Below are 18,424 nucleotides of genomic sequence, written 5' to 3' on the forward strand. Positions count from 1 at the left end.
CTCCCTGCTAGGTCTCCATGATAGGGAGTGAAGAGAAATCTCCCCGGGGGGGGGGCAGAGACAGGAAAAAAGTATACACACAGGGGTTTAACACTTCCCTACACTATGCAAAACTTAAAAAAAAAAAAAAAAAGGTTTTGGCTTTACATATACTTTAAAGCTGGACTCGAGGCAGGCAGCTTAATACACAGTTAAATGCACATATATATATATATATACAGGCAGTCCCCGGGTTACGTACAAGATAGGGACTGTAGGTTTGTTCATAAGTCGAATTTGTTCATAAGTTGAATCAGGCACTTTTATAAGCACTAACTACTAACCAAACGACAGGATATTAGATTACGTTTTTGTAATAAGGTTACAGAAAGCAGTAAAACCTCAAGAGGCTCTAAACTGGTGTTTTGCATAAGAACTGCAGCTTGGACACATGTTTGCCTTAACATATTTAACTTTTATGTGCATGTAAATGTTTAAACATCAAATTCAACATTCAAATATTATACTGTAAACTCTTGTACAGTGTAGAGTACAACTTTAAACTATCTTGGCAGAGGATGGCATGTTGGAGAGGATTGGGCAGCAACAGTGTCTCCGACATCCAAATGTAAAAATACACTGTACTGTAATGTACTGTATGAGAGAACTCTGCTCTCCTTTACACAGCACACGCTGCCCCCTCCCCCCTGCACAGACGGAGGATCACTTCAGTGAGCAGCCTGACAGCCTCTCCTTTCCTCTCCCCGGAGGTGCAGACAGACAGTCTTAAATCACTTTGGAGATAGTGGGCAGACACTGCTAGCCCCACAAGTAACGAGCAATGGATGTCTCTGTCTCTTATGTCTCTCTGATGTCTCTTATCAGCTAGTCTCTTATCAGCTTGCTGCACAAGAATGCTGACAGCTTGACTTCCGGTCCCGAGGGAAGTGTACGTAAGTATGAGTATTACGTAAGCCGAATGTACTTAACTCGGGGACTGCCTGTATATATATGTATATATATGTATGTATATATATATATATTTTTTTTAATAGGCCAGAGGATTTAGGTTTTTGCGATCCAAGCACCCTGTGACCTCTGCTGCAGCAGAACAATTTTCTCAAGGACATATCCCCAGCCAGATGGACAATAATTAGACAGCAGTATACTGAATGAGTTATCACTCTGTTCATCTCACCAGCTCATTCAGGTTAGTGAATCAGAGGCTGGCTGGCTTCTAGTGCTGCTTCTTGGGTGACAATGTACCAGAGATTACATGAAGCTGATCAGAAGACTACTACCAGGTACTATGTATTTAAAATATATTTACGCTTTTTATTCAGTGAATATTTAAAGGCCAAGTTCACCTTTTGGAACATGTAAATGTGTGTACCTGTGTTTAGGGTGAAACAGATAACATGTTCCAGCTCCTGCCCCCGATCCCCCCTCCCCTCCCTAAACCCGTTGTCATTTTATTAAAACAGAGCGGCTGTGCAGGTCTACTTGAGCTGTGCAGTTTTACTTGAGTAAACTACAAGTACAAGCCGTCACCCCGGCAGACAGACTTGTAGTTTCAATGCCTTAGGGGGGGAACTGCAGAGCTCTTTCACAGTCCACTGATATATACTCTGGCTTTTAAGCAGAAATCCCCTAGAGAGGTACAGGCTGAGAGAAGGACATGTCTGCAGGTGCCCACATTGCATGCTTTCCATGCTCCTGCACGGAAAAAAAAATAATCATGAATGCACACTTTTTGTCAGAACAAATATGTGCATTTATTTTTTTTCTGTAAAGGTGAATTTATCCTTTAACTGCATGTATTTTATTTTTTATCTCTGCCTGTAGTTCAGCTTTAAATCCATTAAATATAAACCTGATATGTTGATTCTGGTAAACCATGTAGGTTGTCAAGTGTTTTTGAAGATTCACCTCCACACAGCACTCTCTGTGACAAGCCTTGACTGGAGCTTTTTGTATAAACTGTAATATCATTTTCAATAGTGCCTAGGGCTAACCATAGATGTGAGATGGTGATCTGAGGATCAGATTGCCTCACGTTGATGAACATGGCGTAAATGTACCATTTGGACAAGTGTATATACTTCTGCAGTGAGAGTCTTCTATCAACAGTTAGCCTAGGTTTTCGGATTAAACTCTCATAATTTGGTTCATCTACTATGTAACATGACTGTAGAGATTTGTATCCAATAAAAGAGCTAACCTGCTAGGTTGCAGAATTTTGTGCTTGGATGCTGCCTGCAGCATCTTTTTTGGGAAACACTGGTCCACAGTTTTGCAGAGTCAATGTTTTTACATTTTTTAATCAATAGTTTATTAACAAAATGTAGGATAAAAAGCACCCCTTTGAAAGGTCAAGGGCCCTTGACACGCACATGGAGCTACTCACAGTAAAGATAATGTTTGGTGCCTGTATGGCCCACAATTGCTTTGACCAATGGAAGACTCAGTTTATGTGACCTTTGTGCTTGTAAGGGACATCTCTCCTCCATGATAGGCACTCAGTACTTTTACTCAGAGTGGCGTGCGAGGACGGATCGGAGAACTAGACATAGCAGCCTCACCGAAAACATTGGTGTAGGAGGATTTAAGGAACTGGACATAGGTCTGCATACTGCGATTAGTGCTTTCGGACTGCTCCAGCCTGTCCTTTAGATCTTGGAGGCGACTCTGAAATCGACGCTCTCCCTACATTTAATTAAAAAAAAAAGAAAATATATAAAATTAAAAAAATAAAATTAAAATTTAGTCTGGTGTAAATGAACCAGATAGCATTCATTATACAGCAAACAAAGACAGCAGGAAGTCAAGACCAAATACTCCACTTTGTAAACTGAAACTACATGCCAAGTCACCTGTCAATGCTGAATCCACTGTGTTGTGTAAGGAACAAGATAAAAGGAGAGGCACGCGAGGCTTGGGTTAGGGATAGCCAAGGGTGATTCACATAATAACTTACTTTAAAGCCCAACTGAACTTTCAGATTTAAATTGGCAAAGTACCTTCAAGATCAAAGCTTTAAGACAAAATGTTTCCAGACTCTTACAGTCTATTTTCTTTAGAAAGCATCCAGTCCAAGTAAAAAACATTATTTCCCTTGATAGCATGCAGCTGAGGAGGAGCCATGCTTTCTGTGAGGAAACAGTGGTCTCTCTGCGAAGGTCCAACATACTCCCTACTCAGCCACAGCTTGAGCTCCCCAATTGGCAGGGAGTGTGAGCTCTGCTTCGGTAGCCTACTGGCAGGGGCCAGGAATTTCTGCTCAACATTAAGGCTTAAAGTGGAGTTCTAGCAGGAAAAAAAAAAATAAAAAAAAGTCAGCAGCTACAAAAACTGTATCTGCTGACTTTTAAAATACAGACACTTACCTGTCCCTCGGTTCAGCAGTATCGTCACCACTGCTGGTTTCACCGGCCATGTTGTCTCCCTGGCGCCAGCATTTTTTAGTGTGGGCACCCAGCTGTGACAGCTTGCAGCTTCACAGCCGGGTGTCCACTGCGCATGCTTGGGAAGAGCTGAGCTTTGTGAATGGCCCCGTAGTCTTCCAGGGCCTGTCACGTGTCCCAGAAGACTACGGGGAGGGAGGACAACTTGCGCTTCCGATCGCCTGGGTGATCGCAGCAGAAGTGGGAGCGGGTACCTGTCAAATTCAGGTACCTGCTCCCCAAAGGTGCCAATCCTTAATGGGGAGCAGGGTACAATGCAATAAAGCGGAACATCCCCTTTTGGGTGGAGCTCTGCTTTATCACACTTTGTATTGCTGTACCTGGAATATATTTAGTGGGTTCAAGGCTAACTCCACCTTTAAAAACATGCTACACTTATGGTTAGGGTGTAACATGTTGCTAAGCAACCCTGCTCCTCCCCCTGTGACAGCATGCAAGGTTTCTTTTCCCCTGCATCAGCTGTCAAATATGAAATTGGCTCTACCCACACAACCGCATCATTCATTCACAGAGATATGTAATCACCATACTTGCAGTCCATTGACACTTCCTCCAGCTCTCCAATTAAAGGCATGTATGGGCAGGGAGCTGGAGGAAGAGTTTGCAGGGTGTGGCATTGCACACACTGACCACTGATCATTAGTGCAATGCTTTGCAGGCTTCTGTGAAAAAACAAAAAACAATTTTTCCTGCAAACATGTAAGTTTAATTCTTCTTTTTTTTTTTTTTTTTTTTTTATTTTAATTGAGGTGAGCTTAGCCTTCATACTCAAAGTTCACTTGGGTTTTAAAGTGAACCTGAGATTTACTCATGCAGGGCAAAGCAGATCAGCCACACAAGCTGCTTATACTTGTCTTCCCCTGCTTTCCTTTCGCTCTGTTTGGCCACTGGGAGCAAAGACAGCAAGACCAGTGTAAGCGCCAAGGTGTAACTTGGAGCTTACAGTGGGCTGAGGACTTTCTCCCCACCCACATGTTACAGCATTGGGTGCCCAAATGCTCAATTACCAAATATTAGAGTCTTCCTATGATAGAAAGCAAAGCAAGTAACATGCACCTTCGTACACTGAATTACAGGGTATTTTTCTTTGCTCTCAGTGAGTGAACGGAAGGTAAATTATTTTTGTCCTGAAATTGGATGGGAATTTTTTTTGCCAGCTTAGATGCAAACCATGCTTAAGCAGACTTCTCTAATAATTAAGAGGTTTTAAGCCGTTCTCATAACTTACATCCTCTTTGCTCCGTCGAAACTGGTTGAGTTCAGTCTTGGTCCTGCTCAGCTGAGTCTCCAGCTCCAGTATTTTAGCTTGTGTCACTCTCTCTTTGGATGAAGCTCGTTCCTTGGTCTGTTCCACCTGTAATGGTTTTATATAAGAAATAAAACTTTTGCTAAAGCCTTGTACAGGTACAGATGTCGTGCATGGAGGTGACTTGCCTGTCTCCGGGATTCTTCAATGGCTGCCTCCAGCTGCCGTGACAGAGAACCACAGTCCCGGGACTTTTCTTCCAGTCTCAGCTGGTTCTGATGGATTGTCTCTTCCCGCTTGGCCACAACTTGCAGAAGTTCTCTGTTCTGTGTTCCAGCATCCTCCATCCGCCTAATAAATGCAAAACAAATCTAAAAGGTCAGCCAACAGAGAATGTAGGGCTCTGAGTAAGTTTTGGAATAAGTCAGGAAGGGTTGAATCCTCTGCCAGGTTTTTATTGTTGTGTTCCCATTGGTGAGATTTATCCATATTTTCATATGGTCAACGGGACCCTTGTGGGCAGGATGAGTGAGGCATCACGCCTTTGCTGCCAAAAATGCAAATCACTGCTAAGGCAGTGACCCCTCGCTCATCCAGTCAGAGATTGTCTGCATCAAGGTAAGAAAATTCCTTTTTTGTTCATTCTCATGCAAAGGTGGGCCCTGATTGAGGTTGTAGTGTAGCCTGCAGGGTGGTCTAGGAGTTGGCAGGGCTGTGTGGATCACAAAACTGGCTAAACATAACTGCAAAAATAATTGTAATTCTAACAATTCACATGCATTATAAATGTACCTTATTTTCAATTTTACTGGAACGGTTTGCCTGGAACTGAATCAATATACACGTACCTCTAAAATAGAACTTCAAGTGCTTATTCCTACAATAATAAATGCACCAACTCAGAAAAAATAAAATATTGCTTTAATCACTTTAGAATGGATGTTCAGGCAGCATGGAAAGCTACTCATTGTATGCACACTCCAGGTATTTTAAAATGTCATCACTAGCCATACATTTTAGAAAATCTCATTTGGTATCTTTTTGTACCTCTCCAGCTCTTCCAGTTTCAGGGACAGAAGCTTGTTCTCTTCCATTGCAGACTGGTACCGGTCCCTTGTAGACTCCATCTTGTCTCCCTGCTGCTCCATCTGCAGTTACATAAATTTATATTTTTGTTTGTTTTACCTATTACTGTACAGTGAAAAATAATGGCTTCTGAAAACTGGCCTCTTTTTGGTGCAGTTTTCACTCCTGAATCTTCAGCGAAGTGTTCAGTTAAGAACATATTTTTGTTTTTATGTATATGACTTTCTAGTTACTTCTCTAAAGTATTTTCATCTACTCAGACCATTTAACATACTGTAACTCCAATGCAGTTTTAGGCAAACAATGTATTGATTTGCACATACAATAACTAGTGTAAATAGAAAACATTTTGTTAAAGTTTATTAAGCATTGACCCCTACAAATAATGTTTTCAAGCATCATTTACAAGAAGCTGCTCCCAAGATTCAGAGTGGAACCTGACTTTCAAAATGTCAGTTAAGCCTTGGTGAAAATAGGAACAGAACAGTCACAGAGGTGGAAGAGAACTAGTGTGTGTGAGAAATACACCCTAGGAACCTAGAAGTTTTTTTTTAGGGCATCTGTTGTTCACCAAAGGATCTTTAGTGGTTAGGGAAAGCACAGATGACAGGCAGTCTGACCAGAACAGTACCCTTGAGGTGTACTCCAATGGCTCTGACTACATGCAGGCGAAGTAGAAAGAATTCCTTTGGATGATTAAGAACAAACCATAAGGATGGTAGGACAATGTCTTCATTGAGGTGGAGTAGTTAAACCACCTTAGGGAGAAAGAATGGCCTAGGACAGTGGTCGGCAAGCCGCGGCTCGCGAGCCACATGCGGCTCTTTACAAACTTAAATGCGGCTCTTCTGTGCGCCGGGCACCCGCTCCCCTCCCTCCTCTCGGGCGGCCGCCCCCTCCCCTCCCTCCTCTCGGGCGGCCGCCCCCTCCCCTCCCTCCTCTCGGGCGGCCGCCCCAAAAGTCAGGACTCTGCAGCTGTCAGGATGTAGGCGGGGCAGCCAGGATGTAGGCGGGGCAGCATGACGAACTCCTCTCCTCTCACAGTCCGCCCTGAAGACCAGAACGGCGCGGGAACACGGCGAGAGGAACGCGCGGAGCAAAGGTAAGTGAATTGACACAGGGGGGACTTACTATATGGGGGATGAATTACTATATGGGGAATGAATTGCTATATGGGGGATGAATTGCTATATGGGGGATGAATTGCTATATGGGGGATGAATTACTATAGGGGAGATGAATTACTATAGGGGGGATGAATTACTATAGGGGGGATGAATTACTATATGGGGGATGAATTACTATATGGGGGATGAATTACTATGGGGGATGAATTACTATATGGGGGATGAATTTCTATATGGGGGATGAATTACTATATGGGAGATGTATTTTCAGTTTTAAAAATGTGGCTCTCAAAATAAATTTCAATCGTGGTTTTGGCGAGATTTGGCTCAGTTGAAAAAAAAAGGTTGCCCACCACTGGCCTAGGACATAAGACAATCCTGTTATTGTAAAGTGAAGAAAGGCTGTTTACAGGAAAAGGCTCTCACTTCAGAAACACGTCTGACAGACAAGATTGCAACCAAAAGGTTTACTTAGCAGGGGAGATCCAGTCTAGGGGAATATCCATAACAGGCTCAAAGGGTAGTTTCTGCAGGGCAGAAAGAACCAAGTTGGGAACCCAAGGAAGCACAAGGAGTTGCAATGGGGCTTTATACGAAATGCATCTTGAGGAATGGTTTTTACAAGGAAGAGTGAAGCCAGAGGCCTTTGAAAAAACATGGTTAAAGCCAAGTCTGACCTTTTGTGAATTCTTAAGTGCAAGTTCTGGTCAAGATCTGTTTGCAGGAAGGCCAAAATGAGAAGCACAGAGCAACCTCTGAGACTGAAATTACTGTGTTTACTCCAGGTACAATAATAGATTTTTCTGGAGAAAGCTCTTCTTACTTTTCAAAAGGTAGGAATCACAGACTCAGAAGTCAGCTAGTCATAAAAGTCTGCTGAATGCAATTTCCTCAATAGAAGAGCATGGACACAATGGTCCTGCCCAGCATGAAGACATCAGTAGACCCTCCCATCTAAGAAGCTGATTGATTTCCTGTTCATGTGAGTGTTTTTATGCCTTTCTTTTTTAATAAATTTTCAAACAGACTTGTGGAGACTTAGGTTATGTATTATTTTGCATGAGGGGCTCTGCATCTGGCGAGAAGCTGCCGACAGGCTGCTTGGGAAGAGAGGTGTTATTTACTCCAAATGCTGTTCATGTTGTTATTGGAGGTCCATCTTACAAGGTGAGAGCACATTCAGGCATGTGGCGTTTATGCAAGAAGAAGGTGCACCCTTGGAAGATCTTTGATTATTTGCACAAGAGAGACTGTTTTTTTTTTTTATCATGTATATGAGAGACACTTTTACAGCTGAAACCTGTTACCAGAAAAACATATGATGTATTACCATGAATAAAAAAAGCCAGGCCTGGAGTAGATAAACATGCTTCCCAATATTTGTCAAATCTTTGAGGGCAACTTCTATGTTGAAAAAAAAATGCCCACTCGGTTGAAGTATGGTACATTTCACATAGACAGAACCTCATGCATGGGTGTACTGCATGGGTTAGGATTCGTCTGGGTGTGCAACGATGGCGCCCGTGCCGGATGTATGTCACCGCGTACCGGAAGCTGCGTCACGACGTATCTACGCATTGCGTCACTCAACCACATGACTTCATCAGGCGTAGATACACTGTGACGCAGCTTCCGGTACACGGTGACGTACATCCGGCGTGGGCGCCATCAATGCACACCCAGACGAATCCTAACCCATGCAGTACACCCATGCATGAGGTTCTGTCTATGTGAAATGTACCATACTTCAACCGAGTGGGCATTTTTTTCTAACCTGAGAGGGGGACTACAGGTGAAGTACTGAGGATACCAGCCAGCATTGGAGAAGGATCTAGGAGTGATCCTGGAGGCATAGTGGCCCTTTGGGTCGCAGAGTGGAGGTGAGGGGGCATTTTAGCCACAGGAGGATAAGTGGGCTGACACTTTCACAGATATCACCACTATTATCACTCTGCATGAGGCATTGCTGTGTGAAGCACTGTTTTGGATGTTTTATGGACTTTTTGGAGTGTTTTTTACATTGATTATTTATAGTATATATTGATCACATTAACACTGGTCACAGTGAGAGTTTTTTTCATAACGTTTCTGAGGTTTTGTAGGACTTCCGTGTACACTTCGTGTGAACACTTTTCTTGGAGCACTTTTGCACTTTATATTTAGTGTGTTGTGAGTTATATCACTTTAATATTATGATGTGGTATATTTATGTGCATGTTTTGATTTGATTTAGCACTGCACTATATTATCATTTATAGTATTTTACTGTTAAGGTATCAGTTTTGAGTGTCAGCTGCTTCATTGTATAGGTATTTACTCCATATAAGCGCAGGAGGATTTTTTTATATAAATTCTGTGTTAAAAGGTCACTTTTTTCTACAGGAAGTATAGAATTTACATGGCTTCGCTTCAAGGTGGGGGGATATCCATTTGAGAACTATGAATATATAGGTCAAAAAAAGCCTGGTAACTGGGATCAGAATTCCTGGAGTGTATAGCCCTGGATCCAGACCTCCTAGTGGACACACAAGAGGTTCCTGAGCTATTGACATCTGAGATACCATGTTTATAGTGTTTACAATAGTCTCCCAGTAAAGGCCTAGCTTAGGGCACATGTACAGTGGGGATCGAAAGTTTGGGCACCCCAGCTAAAAATTTGTATTAATGTGCATAAAGAAGCCAAGGAAAGATGGAAAAATCGCCAAAAGGCATCAAATTACAGATTAGACATTCTTATAATATGTCAACAAAAGTTAGATTTTATTTCCATCATTTACACTTTCAAAATAACAGAAAACAAAAAAATGGCGTCTGCAAAAGTTTGGGCACCCTGCAGAATTTATAGCATGCACTGCCCCCTTTGCAAAGCTGAGACCTGCCAGTGTCATGGATTGTTCTCAATCATCGTCTGGGAAGACCAGGTTATGTCAATCTCAAAGGTTTTAAATGCCCAGACTCATCTGACCTTGCCCCAACAATCAGCACCATGGGTTCTTCTAAGCAGTTGTCTAGAAAACTGAAACTGAAAATAGTTGACGCTCACAAAGCTGGAGAAGGCTATAAGAAGACAGCAAAGCGTTTTCAGATGTCAATATCCTCTGTTCAGAATGTAATTAAGAAATGGCAGTCATCAGGAACAGTGGAAGTTAAAGCAACATCTGGAAGACCAAGAAAAATATCAGACAGAACAGCTCGCAGGATTGTGAGAAAAACAATTCAAAACCCACGTTTGACTGCACGATCCCTCCAGAAAGATCTGGCAGACACTGGAGTTGTGGTACACTATTCCACTATAAAGAGATACTTGTACAAATATAGTCTTCATGGAAGAGTCATCAGAAGAAAACCTCTTCTACGTCCTCACCACAAAAATCATCGTTTGAACTTTGCAAATGAACATATAGACAAGCCTGATGCATTTTGGAAACAAGTTCTGTGGACCGATAAGGTTAAAATTGAACTTTTTGGCCGGAATGAGCAAAAGGTACATTTGGAGAAGAAGGGGCACAGAATTTAATGAAAAGAACCTCTGTCCAACTGTTAAGCATGGGGTTGGAACAATCATGCTTTGGGGTTGTGTTGCAGCCAGTGGCACCGGGAACATCTCACGAGTAGAAGGAAAAATGGATTCAATAAAATTTCAGCAAATTTTGGATGGTAACTTGATGCCATCTGTGAAAAAGCTGAAGTTAAAGAGAGGATGGCTTCTACAAATGGATAATGATCCTAAACACACCTCGAAATCCACGGGGGATTACATCAAGAGGCGTAAACTGAAGGTTTTGCCATGGCCTTCACAATCTCCTGACCTCAACATAATTGAAAATCTATGGATAGACCTTAAAAAAGCAGTGCGTGACAGACAGCCCAGAAATCTCAAAGAACTGGAAGACTTTTGTAAGGAAGAATGGGCAAAGATACCTCAAACAAGAATTGAAAGACTCTTGGCTAGCTACAAAAAGCGTTTACAAGCTGTGATACTTGCCAAAGGGGGCAGTACACGATATTAACTCTGCAGGGTGCCCAAACTTTTGCAGACGCCATTTTTTTGTTTTCTGTTATTTTGAAAGTGTAAATGATGGAAATAAAATCTAACTTTTGTTGACATATTATAAGAATGTCTAATCTGTAATTTGATGCCTTTTGGAGATTTTTCCATCTTTCCTTGGCTTCTTTATGCACATTAATACAAATTTTTAGCTGGGGTGCCCAAACTTTCGATCCCCACTGTATAGAAGGTCAGCCAGTCCTCCCTAGCATCTCAGACAACTTGAACTATCCCTATGGTGCCATTGAAATCTACATGCGGTACAATATACCCTGTGTAGAATAAATAGTTGCGTCAGTCGTTGAGTAGGTAACAATGACAGCACAGAGACCTGTTCTAGAAGTATTGTCCATGTGCCTTCTGAAATATTTTCAAGGTCTCTCACCCACCCCCTCCTATAGGAAAGCATTTCATTTGTATTCTTTGTTTGTATAATTGATCGTTTTTTAGCACTTGTAGTGGTATTGCATAGAATGAGTTATATTTTTACACTGGGTGAGTTTTTGTTGCACATTGATGTAGCAGTGTGTTTAGTAAGAGAGCACTGCACCAATATATTTGTATACCTTGTATAAGTTGTATTACTGTGTGAATCACAAAACCGTGGGAGCTGCTCTCATCTGATATTGAAGGAGTTGTTTACAACAAGGCAGGGGCTTTTTTATATACAGTGGTACCTCGGTTTATGAACACCTCGGTTAACGGAATTTTCGGTTTACCGAATGAAAGTCCATTAAAAATAATGCGTCACTTTAGGAATTTTTTTTTCGCAATACGAAGCAAGTTTTCCCAGGATGCATTGCACCTGGGAGGTTCATAGCGCCGCCCCTATACATGCTGGAGTCTTTGGGTAGCACGTGGCGTCGAGTGTGGATGTGTTGGAGCGGTTTTTGCATCGCGTTTTCAAGCCATTCTGGAAATTTTTTAACATGTCCCTGTACAGTATTTATGCCTTTAAAGTGCACTTTATAAAGAGTTTTGAACAGATAAGAATTTTTTTTACTTTTCTATGACCTCTGGAACAGATTAATTGGTTTTCAATGCATTCCTATGTGAAACTGCGTTTCGGTTTACGAATTTTTCGTAATACGAAACGTCCTGGAGGACGCATTAAATTCATAAACCAAGATACCACAGTATCTCTTATCACTGCTGTGGCATTGTCTGACTGCATCCTGATTGGGTGTCCTTTCAGAAAGGGGGTCCAGTGCTGCAAGGTCAGCCAGACTCTTCTGAGCTCCAGGATGTTAATGGGGAGCTTGCTTTCCCCCAGTGACCATGTTCCTTGAACTGTCAAAGGTGGGAATACTCCTCCCCATCCTGCATCTGTTGTGTTAATCATCTCGTGATAGGGCTGGTGACCCATCAAGTTAGAGACTTCCTTGCTTGGCTGGACAAGAGCATGGATACCTTCAGAAAAGAAGCCTTTTTTTTTTCTCCAGGTCGACAAGATGTTAAGTTGGAGAGTTTCCCTAAAGGAATTGGGCAAATGGAACTGCCTCGATCCTTCAAGACCACCATTAGGCCTAGAACTCTCAAGGAGAATCTCGTGGGACGTCTCTTAGATCTCAATTTTTGATCATGTGCTCTGAGAGGACTTTTGCTTGGGATTTGTCCAAGACCAGATCCAAGTATTCAAGGCAAAGGGAAGTCTGGAGAGCAGATTTGTTGATCTTGTTCACTCATCCTAAAGCCTGGAACATCTGAATAGTCTTGTGGACATTTTCTAATGGATAAAAGATGAGTCCTTCAGAAGAAGGTTGTCTAGATAGCCTGTAACTTGGATGCCTTGAGTTCTGAAAACGGCCAAGTACCTTTGCGAACATTCTGGGAGCAGAGGATAGGTGGAAGGGCAGTGCGACAAACTGGAAGTGATTGTCTGCCACTGTGAAACAGAGAAAGCGCTGATGAGGTGGGTAAATAGGAGCACACATCTAGGTATCTTGGGTGTCCATTGTGCATTCCCCTTGTCTCATAGAGGAAATTACTGACCTTGCAGATTTCATGTAAAACTTTGGAATTTTAAAGGAAACTGTTTTAAGTCCAAAACAGGATTTGTACTGTAAACAGGTTTGAATAGACATCTGTGAACCTGTCTTCTGGAAGTACTAGCACAAGGACTCCCTGGGACAAGAGCTCAGGACATTATGCAAATCTTTCCTTGGGAAGCTTTTGGTTGATTTAAAAGAAAAAAAAGTGGTAACAGTATGGAGTTTTGAACTCTATTTTGTATCCTTCTGAAACCACATCTGGGACCCAGTGAGTCAAACTGTAACATTGATGACATCCTTCATTATCAAGAGGGCTTTGAGGAAGGCTTGGTGGCCTTTCTGCACCAAGCCTTGTGCTGAAAGAAAGGGCTGAAATTAGGTTTTGAACTTGAAGCCTGGTTAAAGCAGACTGGTGCTCTGCGTTTAGAGGAGCTAGGGACTCCTGAGGATGGTGTTCTGAGAACCTTCCCCTGTGAAAGTGAATCTTCCCATCTCTGACCCTTTTGAGGACTTGGCCAAGTGCCTCACCAAATAGATGTCTTCCTTGAAAAGGCATACATGTGCGGTGCCTTTTGCAGGCAGCTTTGGCTGTCCATTCATGTGCGTAGAATTTTACGGCAAAAAGTGTGGAGATTAGAGCCACTCTGGAAATTTGTCTTGTGAAAAATTCAAGGGCATCCATACAAGAAAGCAGAGCAGAAGGCAATTGCTCTGTAACAGCACAATCCTGAAATACAGTATCTTGTTGATTGTTCAGTTAGCTGCAGTTTAACATACTGAAATTGCGGGGATGGGCCTGCAAGAGTAAAGAGAGCTTTTAGTAGTGTTTCAAATTTCCTATCTGCAAAATCTTTCAGAGGAACATCTTCAATTGGTATGGTGCGATGTTTTGATGTAGACAGAAGTGGAAGGATCAACCACAGGAATAGCCCACTCCTTTGCAAGCTCTGTTTTCACTGGATAATGTTCAGTAAAGATTTTCCGCCACCTGTAAAAGCTTAAGAATCGCCAGCTCTAAAAAATATTTCGGTCATCACTGCAGCTTGTTTTACAAGATGAGGGTACTCATATACTTTAAGGGTGATTTTTTTTTTTCTGTGAGGGTGAAAAGATCCAACACCTTCAGACACGAGCACAAAACTGAGGACTCATGGAGTGAAATAGGGTTATATAGGGGAGAGGCCAATTCAATAGGAAATGTCCTATCACCTGAAGGTACATGCCTATAACCCATGATGTATGAATATTCTGCCTGTGTCCTGTATGGTTAAGATAAAACATTAACCTTGCAATGGGTCCTCCCTGCACTATAAGATTAACAGCTTGTTTTCCCAAGGGGATAAAGAACAACATGATAAACTTACCTTATGGCTCGCTCCCCCAGCAGCCACCATTCCTCTGCTGTGCAGCATTCTGGGTTGGCCATCGACGTCCTCGTGTACAATGCAGAACTGCTGGTCCTGCACTGCACAGGATGACATCTCAGAGCTGCAACCAGCCACACAGTAAAAGGAAAAAACTTCTGGGGACTATTTGCAGGGGCAGGAGAAAACCTGCAATAATGAAGAAAAAGGTGTGTATATCATGTTGTTTGCCATCTTTGTTATTGGCACATCAGTTTCTTACCCTAACACGCAAATCGGAGATGATGGAAGAAAGCTCAGCATTCTTCTGCTCATAGCCCTGCAGCTGCTCCTGACATTCCTGAAGCTTTATTTCTGTCATCTTCAGCATCTCTGGGAGCTTCTCCAGTTCTTCTAAACGACTCTGAAATTTCCTATGAATCTAAAGGCAAAAACAATTGCCAGGCTGAAGTTTATATATGCCAAAATGCAGAATAATTACATGGGATTAAATGCTCACTCTAATTTTTTTCAACCCCAGCCAAGAATTGTAACCCTTTTGCTGCCAGAGCTATTTTTTTTTTTACATATGATAATATAATAATTTTAGGCTTGAAGATTAGTTCAAACCAAGAAGAGTACATATATTCTGAAAGCAGAAACCCAGGGAAAAAAATATGGTGGTAGTTAAATTTAAAACCTTAAAACTGTGTGCACCTGTGAAGTGACGTCAAGCTTTCAAACCCCGAATTTTCCATAGGTGACACTTTAAACTGATGGCGTGTAAAAGCTTTTAAAGGTAACTGTGAATATGGCCCTATAATTATTGGCCTCACTCCGGCAAGCACGGCCATGTGTAACATATTTAGTGCAATAAATGTCTTTGTACATAGATGCCCCTGAAGTGTGAATTTATGTTCAAATGTTAATTTTTATTGCTATCACATAAGGGACCAATAGCCCCCCATGTGATATGATGTTTACTGTGACAAGTTGTCTTCTCCTTGTTGGCCTACCTCTACGCAGATTATCCCTCCTTCAGTCTACCATGAGTGCTGCTGCCAGACTCACTCATCTATCCAAAGCTCAGTGTCAGCCAACCTTCGCAGCCAATCCCTCCACCGGCTTCTGTTAACCCAAAGCATAAACTTCAAAATATTGATACCATACAAAGCCATCCACAACTCTGCCTTGAGCTAAAGCATGAACTTTGTCTCAAAATATCAATGTCTCAATGCTGTCAGTCACAGACAGTGAGGGGGGAGTGGGGGGCAGAGCTGAGCGCCACACTGTGTCTATAAGAGGAGAGGCTCTTAGGACAGAGCACACATGAGTGCCCCCATAGCATGCAGCTTGCTCTTGGGGCACTCAGCAGGGGGGAGGGGCTAGGAGCACCGGCAGGGGACCCAATCAGGGCTGCTCTGTGCAAAACCATTACATGGACAGGTAAGTGACATTTTATGTTATTTTGAAGAAAAATAAAATTACCTTTACAATCACTTTAAATGTGGTAGCAGCATTTGTTTTCTTCTTTTTTTTTAAAGCCAAGAACATTTTAAAGAGGAGCTTCAGTCATAAGTGTAAAAATTATACATCAGCAGCTACAAAAACTGTAACTGCTGATTTTTATTAAACAGACACTTCCCTGTACAGGGATACAGTACTGTCCTCACCCGAGCCAGGTTCTTCACCAGGCTTCAGGCCCCGACGTCAGCATCTTAACTGTGGGCAACCAGCTGTGACCCCTTGCGGCTTCACAGCCGACTGTGCATGCGCGAGTCACACTGCACTCTCTGAATGGCCCCTGTAGTCTTCATGGACCTGTGGTGTGTGTGTGTGTGTGTGGGCAAGGTGGGGGCAGAAGAACTTCCGATTGGATTGCCTAGGCGATCTGAGCGGAAGCAGGTGCCTGCCAAAACTAGGTACCCACTCCCCCTCTATTCCCCTCCCCCCAATAAAATCCAAATGTGGCTGAGGAGGGGGGGATCAGGAGGAGGAACAAAACTTCTCCTTTTGGGTGAAGTTCCACTTTAAACAAGCCCAGAAAATACCTGACAATCTTGTCCTTGTCACTTACTATGAATTGAACTGAAATCACACACACAAAATAATAGCAGTCAGACATCACTAACCTGATCGATCACTGTTTTTGGTAGCAATGATATTTCTACATTGCAAATAATTTACTAGCAGGTGTAGTAGAGTAATAGAAATCCGACAAACCCAACAGTCATGACATGCATGCTGCTGATTCTGTGTAATTGAATCACTAATTGAAAGGGGCATGTTCAAAATAATAGCAGTGTGGAGTTCTATTAGTGAGGTCATTCATTCTTTGAAAAACAGGTGGCAATTATTGCCCTTAAGGAAGGAAGGCAGCAAATGTTGTACATGCTGGTTACAGTGCATTTCTCTCTGGAATTCTGAGGAAAATGGGTCGTTCCAGACATTGTTCAGAAGAACAGCGTACCTTGATTAAAAAGTTGATTGGAGAGGGGAAAACATATAAAGAAGTGCAGAAAATGATAGGCTGCTCAGCTAAAATGATCGCAAATGCTTTAAAATGGCAACCAAAACCTGAAAGACGTGGAAGAAAGCGAAAAACTACCATTCGAATGGATAGAAGAATAGCCAAAATGGCAAGGACTCAGCCAACAATCAGCTCCAGGAAGATCAAAGAAGGTCTAAAGTTACCTGTGAGTACTGTTACAATTAGAAGACGCCTATGTGAAGCCAAGCTATCTGCAATTAGCCCCCGCAAAGTCCCACTGTTGAAAAAAAAAAACGTGCTGAAGAGGTTTCAATTTGCCAAAGAGCACATTGACTGGCCTAAAGAGAAATGGCGCAAAATTTTGTGGACTGATGAAAGTAAGATTGTTCTTTTTGGGTCTAGTGGCCGGAGACAGTTTGTCAGACGACCCCCAAACACTGAATTCAAGCCACAGTACACTGTGAAGACAGTGAAGCATGGTTGCGCAAGCATCATGATATGGGGATGTTTCTCATACTACGGTGTTGGGCCTATTTATTGCATACCAGGGATCATGGATCAGTTTGAATACATCAGAATACTTGAAGAGGTCATGCTGCCTTATGCTGAAGAGGAAATGCCCTTGAAATGGGTGTTCCAACAAGACAACGACCCCAAACACACCAGTAAACGTGCAACATCTTGGTTCCAGACCAACACGATTGACGTTATGGAGTGGCCACCCCAATCCCCGGATCTTAATCCAATAGAAAACTTGTGGGGTGACATCAAAAATGCCGTTTCTGAGGCAAAACCAAGAAATAGAGAAGAACTGTGGAATGTAGTCCAATCATCCTGAGCTGGAATACCTGTTCACAGGGGCCAGAAGTTGGGTGACTCCATACAACACAGATGTACAGCAATTCTCAGAAACAGTGCTTATACAACGAAATATTCATTAAGTGATTCAAAGGAAAGCAAAATCTTCAAACATTTTTCAGTTTATATAGTGAATGTTTGAGTTTGTAAAGAAGAATACAAACACTGCTATTTTTTTGAACGTCTAATATTCACTTTTCTTCAATTTTTTTTTTGGAGGAACAACACTAATTTGATATATTTTTCTTCAAGTTTTGATTTGGAATAGAATGTGTAGTGTTCCCAATGCATTTGTGTGTATGGAAATAAAAGCTATTAGAAGGATTTTGAGCTTTATGCACTTTTTTCAACACACTGCTATTATTCTGAACACAACTGTATATATACACATACATACATACATACATACATACACTGTCATCAGCCTTCCCAGCTATCTTCAGTAAACTACAATACCCCAAACCATCATGTTAAGGAGAACAAGAGAGGAGGATGTGTTTTTAGTACAAATCAAGGGAGCACCCTAAGACAGTGAGTGTACTACTGATAGGACCACCAGGTAAAATAAAAAGAGAAAAAGTCTGGAAAAATAGGGGATTCCAAGGAACAAATTTTACAGTTAGTACAAAACTCCTAAGGGACACAGGAATTCCTAAATCTTTGGGTTATACTGCCAAGCCAACTACAAAAGGATTGGACACTGAAAGAAAAAAAAAAAAAATCTATGATAAAATCCAGGGTATAACCCCTCCAACTACTAGCATGCCTCAGATATGTAGCGAAGCAGTACC

At 42.1% G+C, this 18,424-nt stretch overlaps 1 protein-coding gene across 2 annotated transcripts in view; it reads right to left on the reverse strand.

The window, feature by feature from the left end:
* Positions 1-2,280: 2,280 nt before the first annotated feature.
* ODF2 (outer dense fiber of sperm tails 2) overlaps positions 2,281-18,424 on the reverse strand; it is a 53,457-nt gene continuing 37,313 nt past the window's right edge. Inside the window, exons 15-19 of one of the 2 annotated variants that reach the window (XM_089669018.1) lie at positions 14,568-14,726; positions 5,737-5,837; positions 4,878-5,040; positions 4,672-4,797; positions 2,281-2,685 (exon numbers count right to left, since the gene is read on the reverse strand). In XM_089669018.1, coding sequence (XP_089525144.1) covers positions 2,512-2,685; positions 4,672-4,797; positions 4,878-5,040; positions 5,737-5,837; positions 14,568-14,726 — 723 coding nt within the window. In that variant the 3' untranslated portion in view covers positions 2,281-2,511. The remainder of the gene's footprint in view (positions 2,686-4,671; positions 4,798-4,877; positions 5,041-5,736; positions 5,838-14,567; positions 14,727-18,424) is intronic. The other variant, XM_089669019.1, reaches the window with a different exon arrangement.

Source organism: Staurois parvus, unplaced genomic scaffold, assembly GCF_062004578.1.
Source record: "Staurois parvus isolate SC_StPar_1 unplaced genomic scaffold, SC_StPar_1.0 ptg000068l, whole genome shotgun sequence".
Taxonomy (NCBI): domain Eukaryota; kingdom Metazoa; phylum Chordata; class Amphibia; order Anura; family Ranidae; genus Staurois; species Staurois parvus.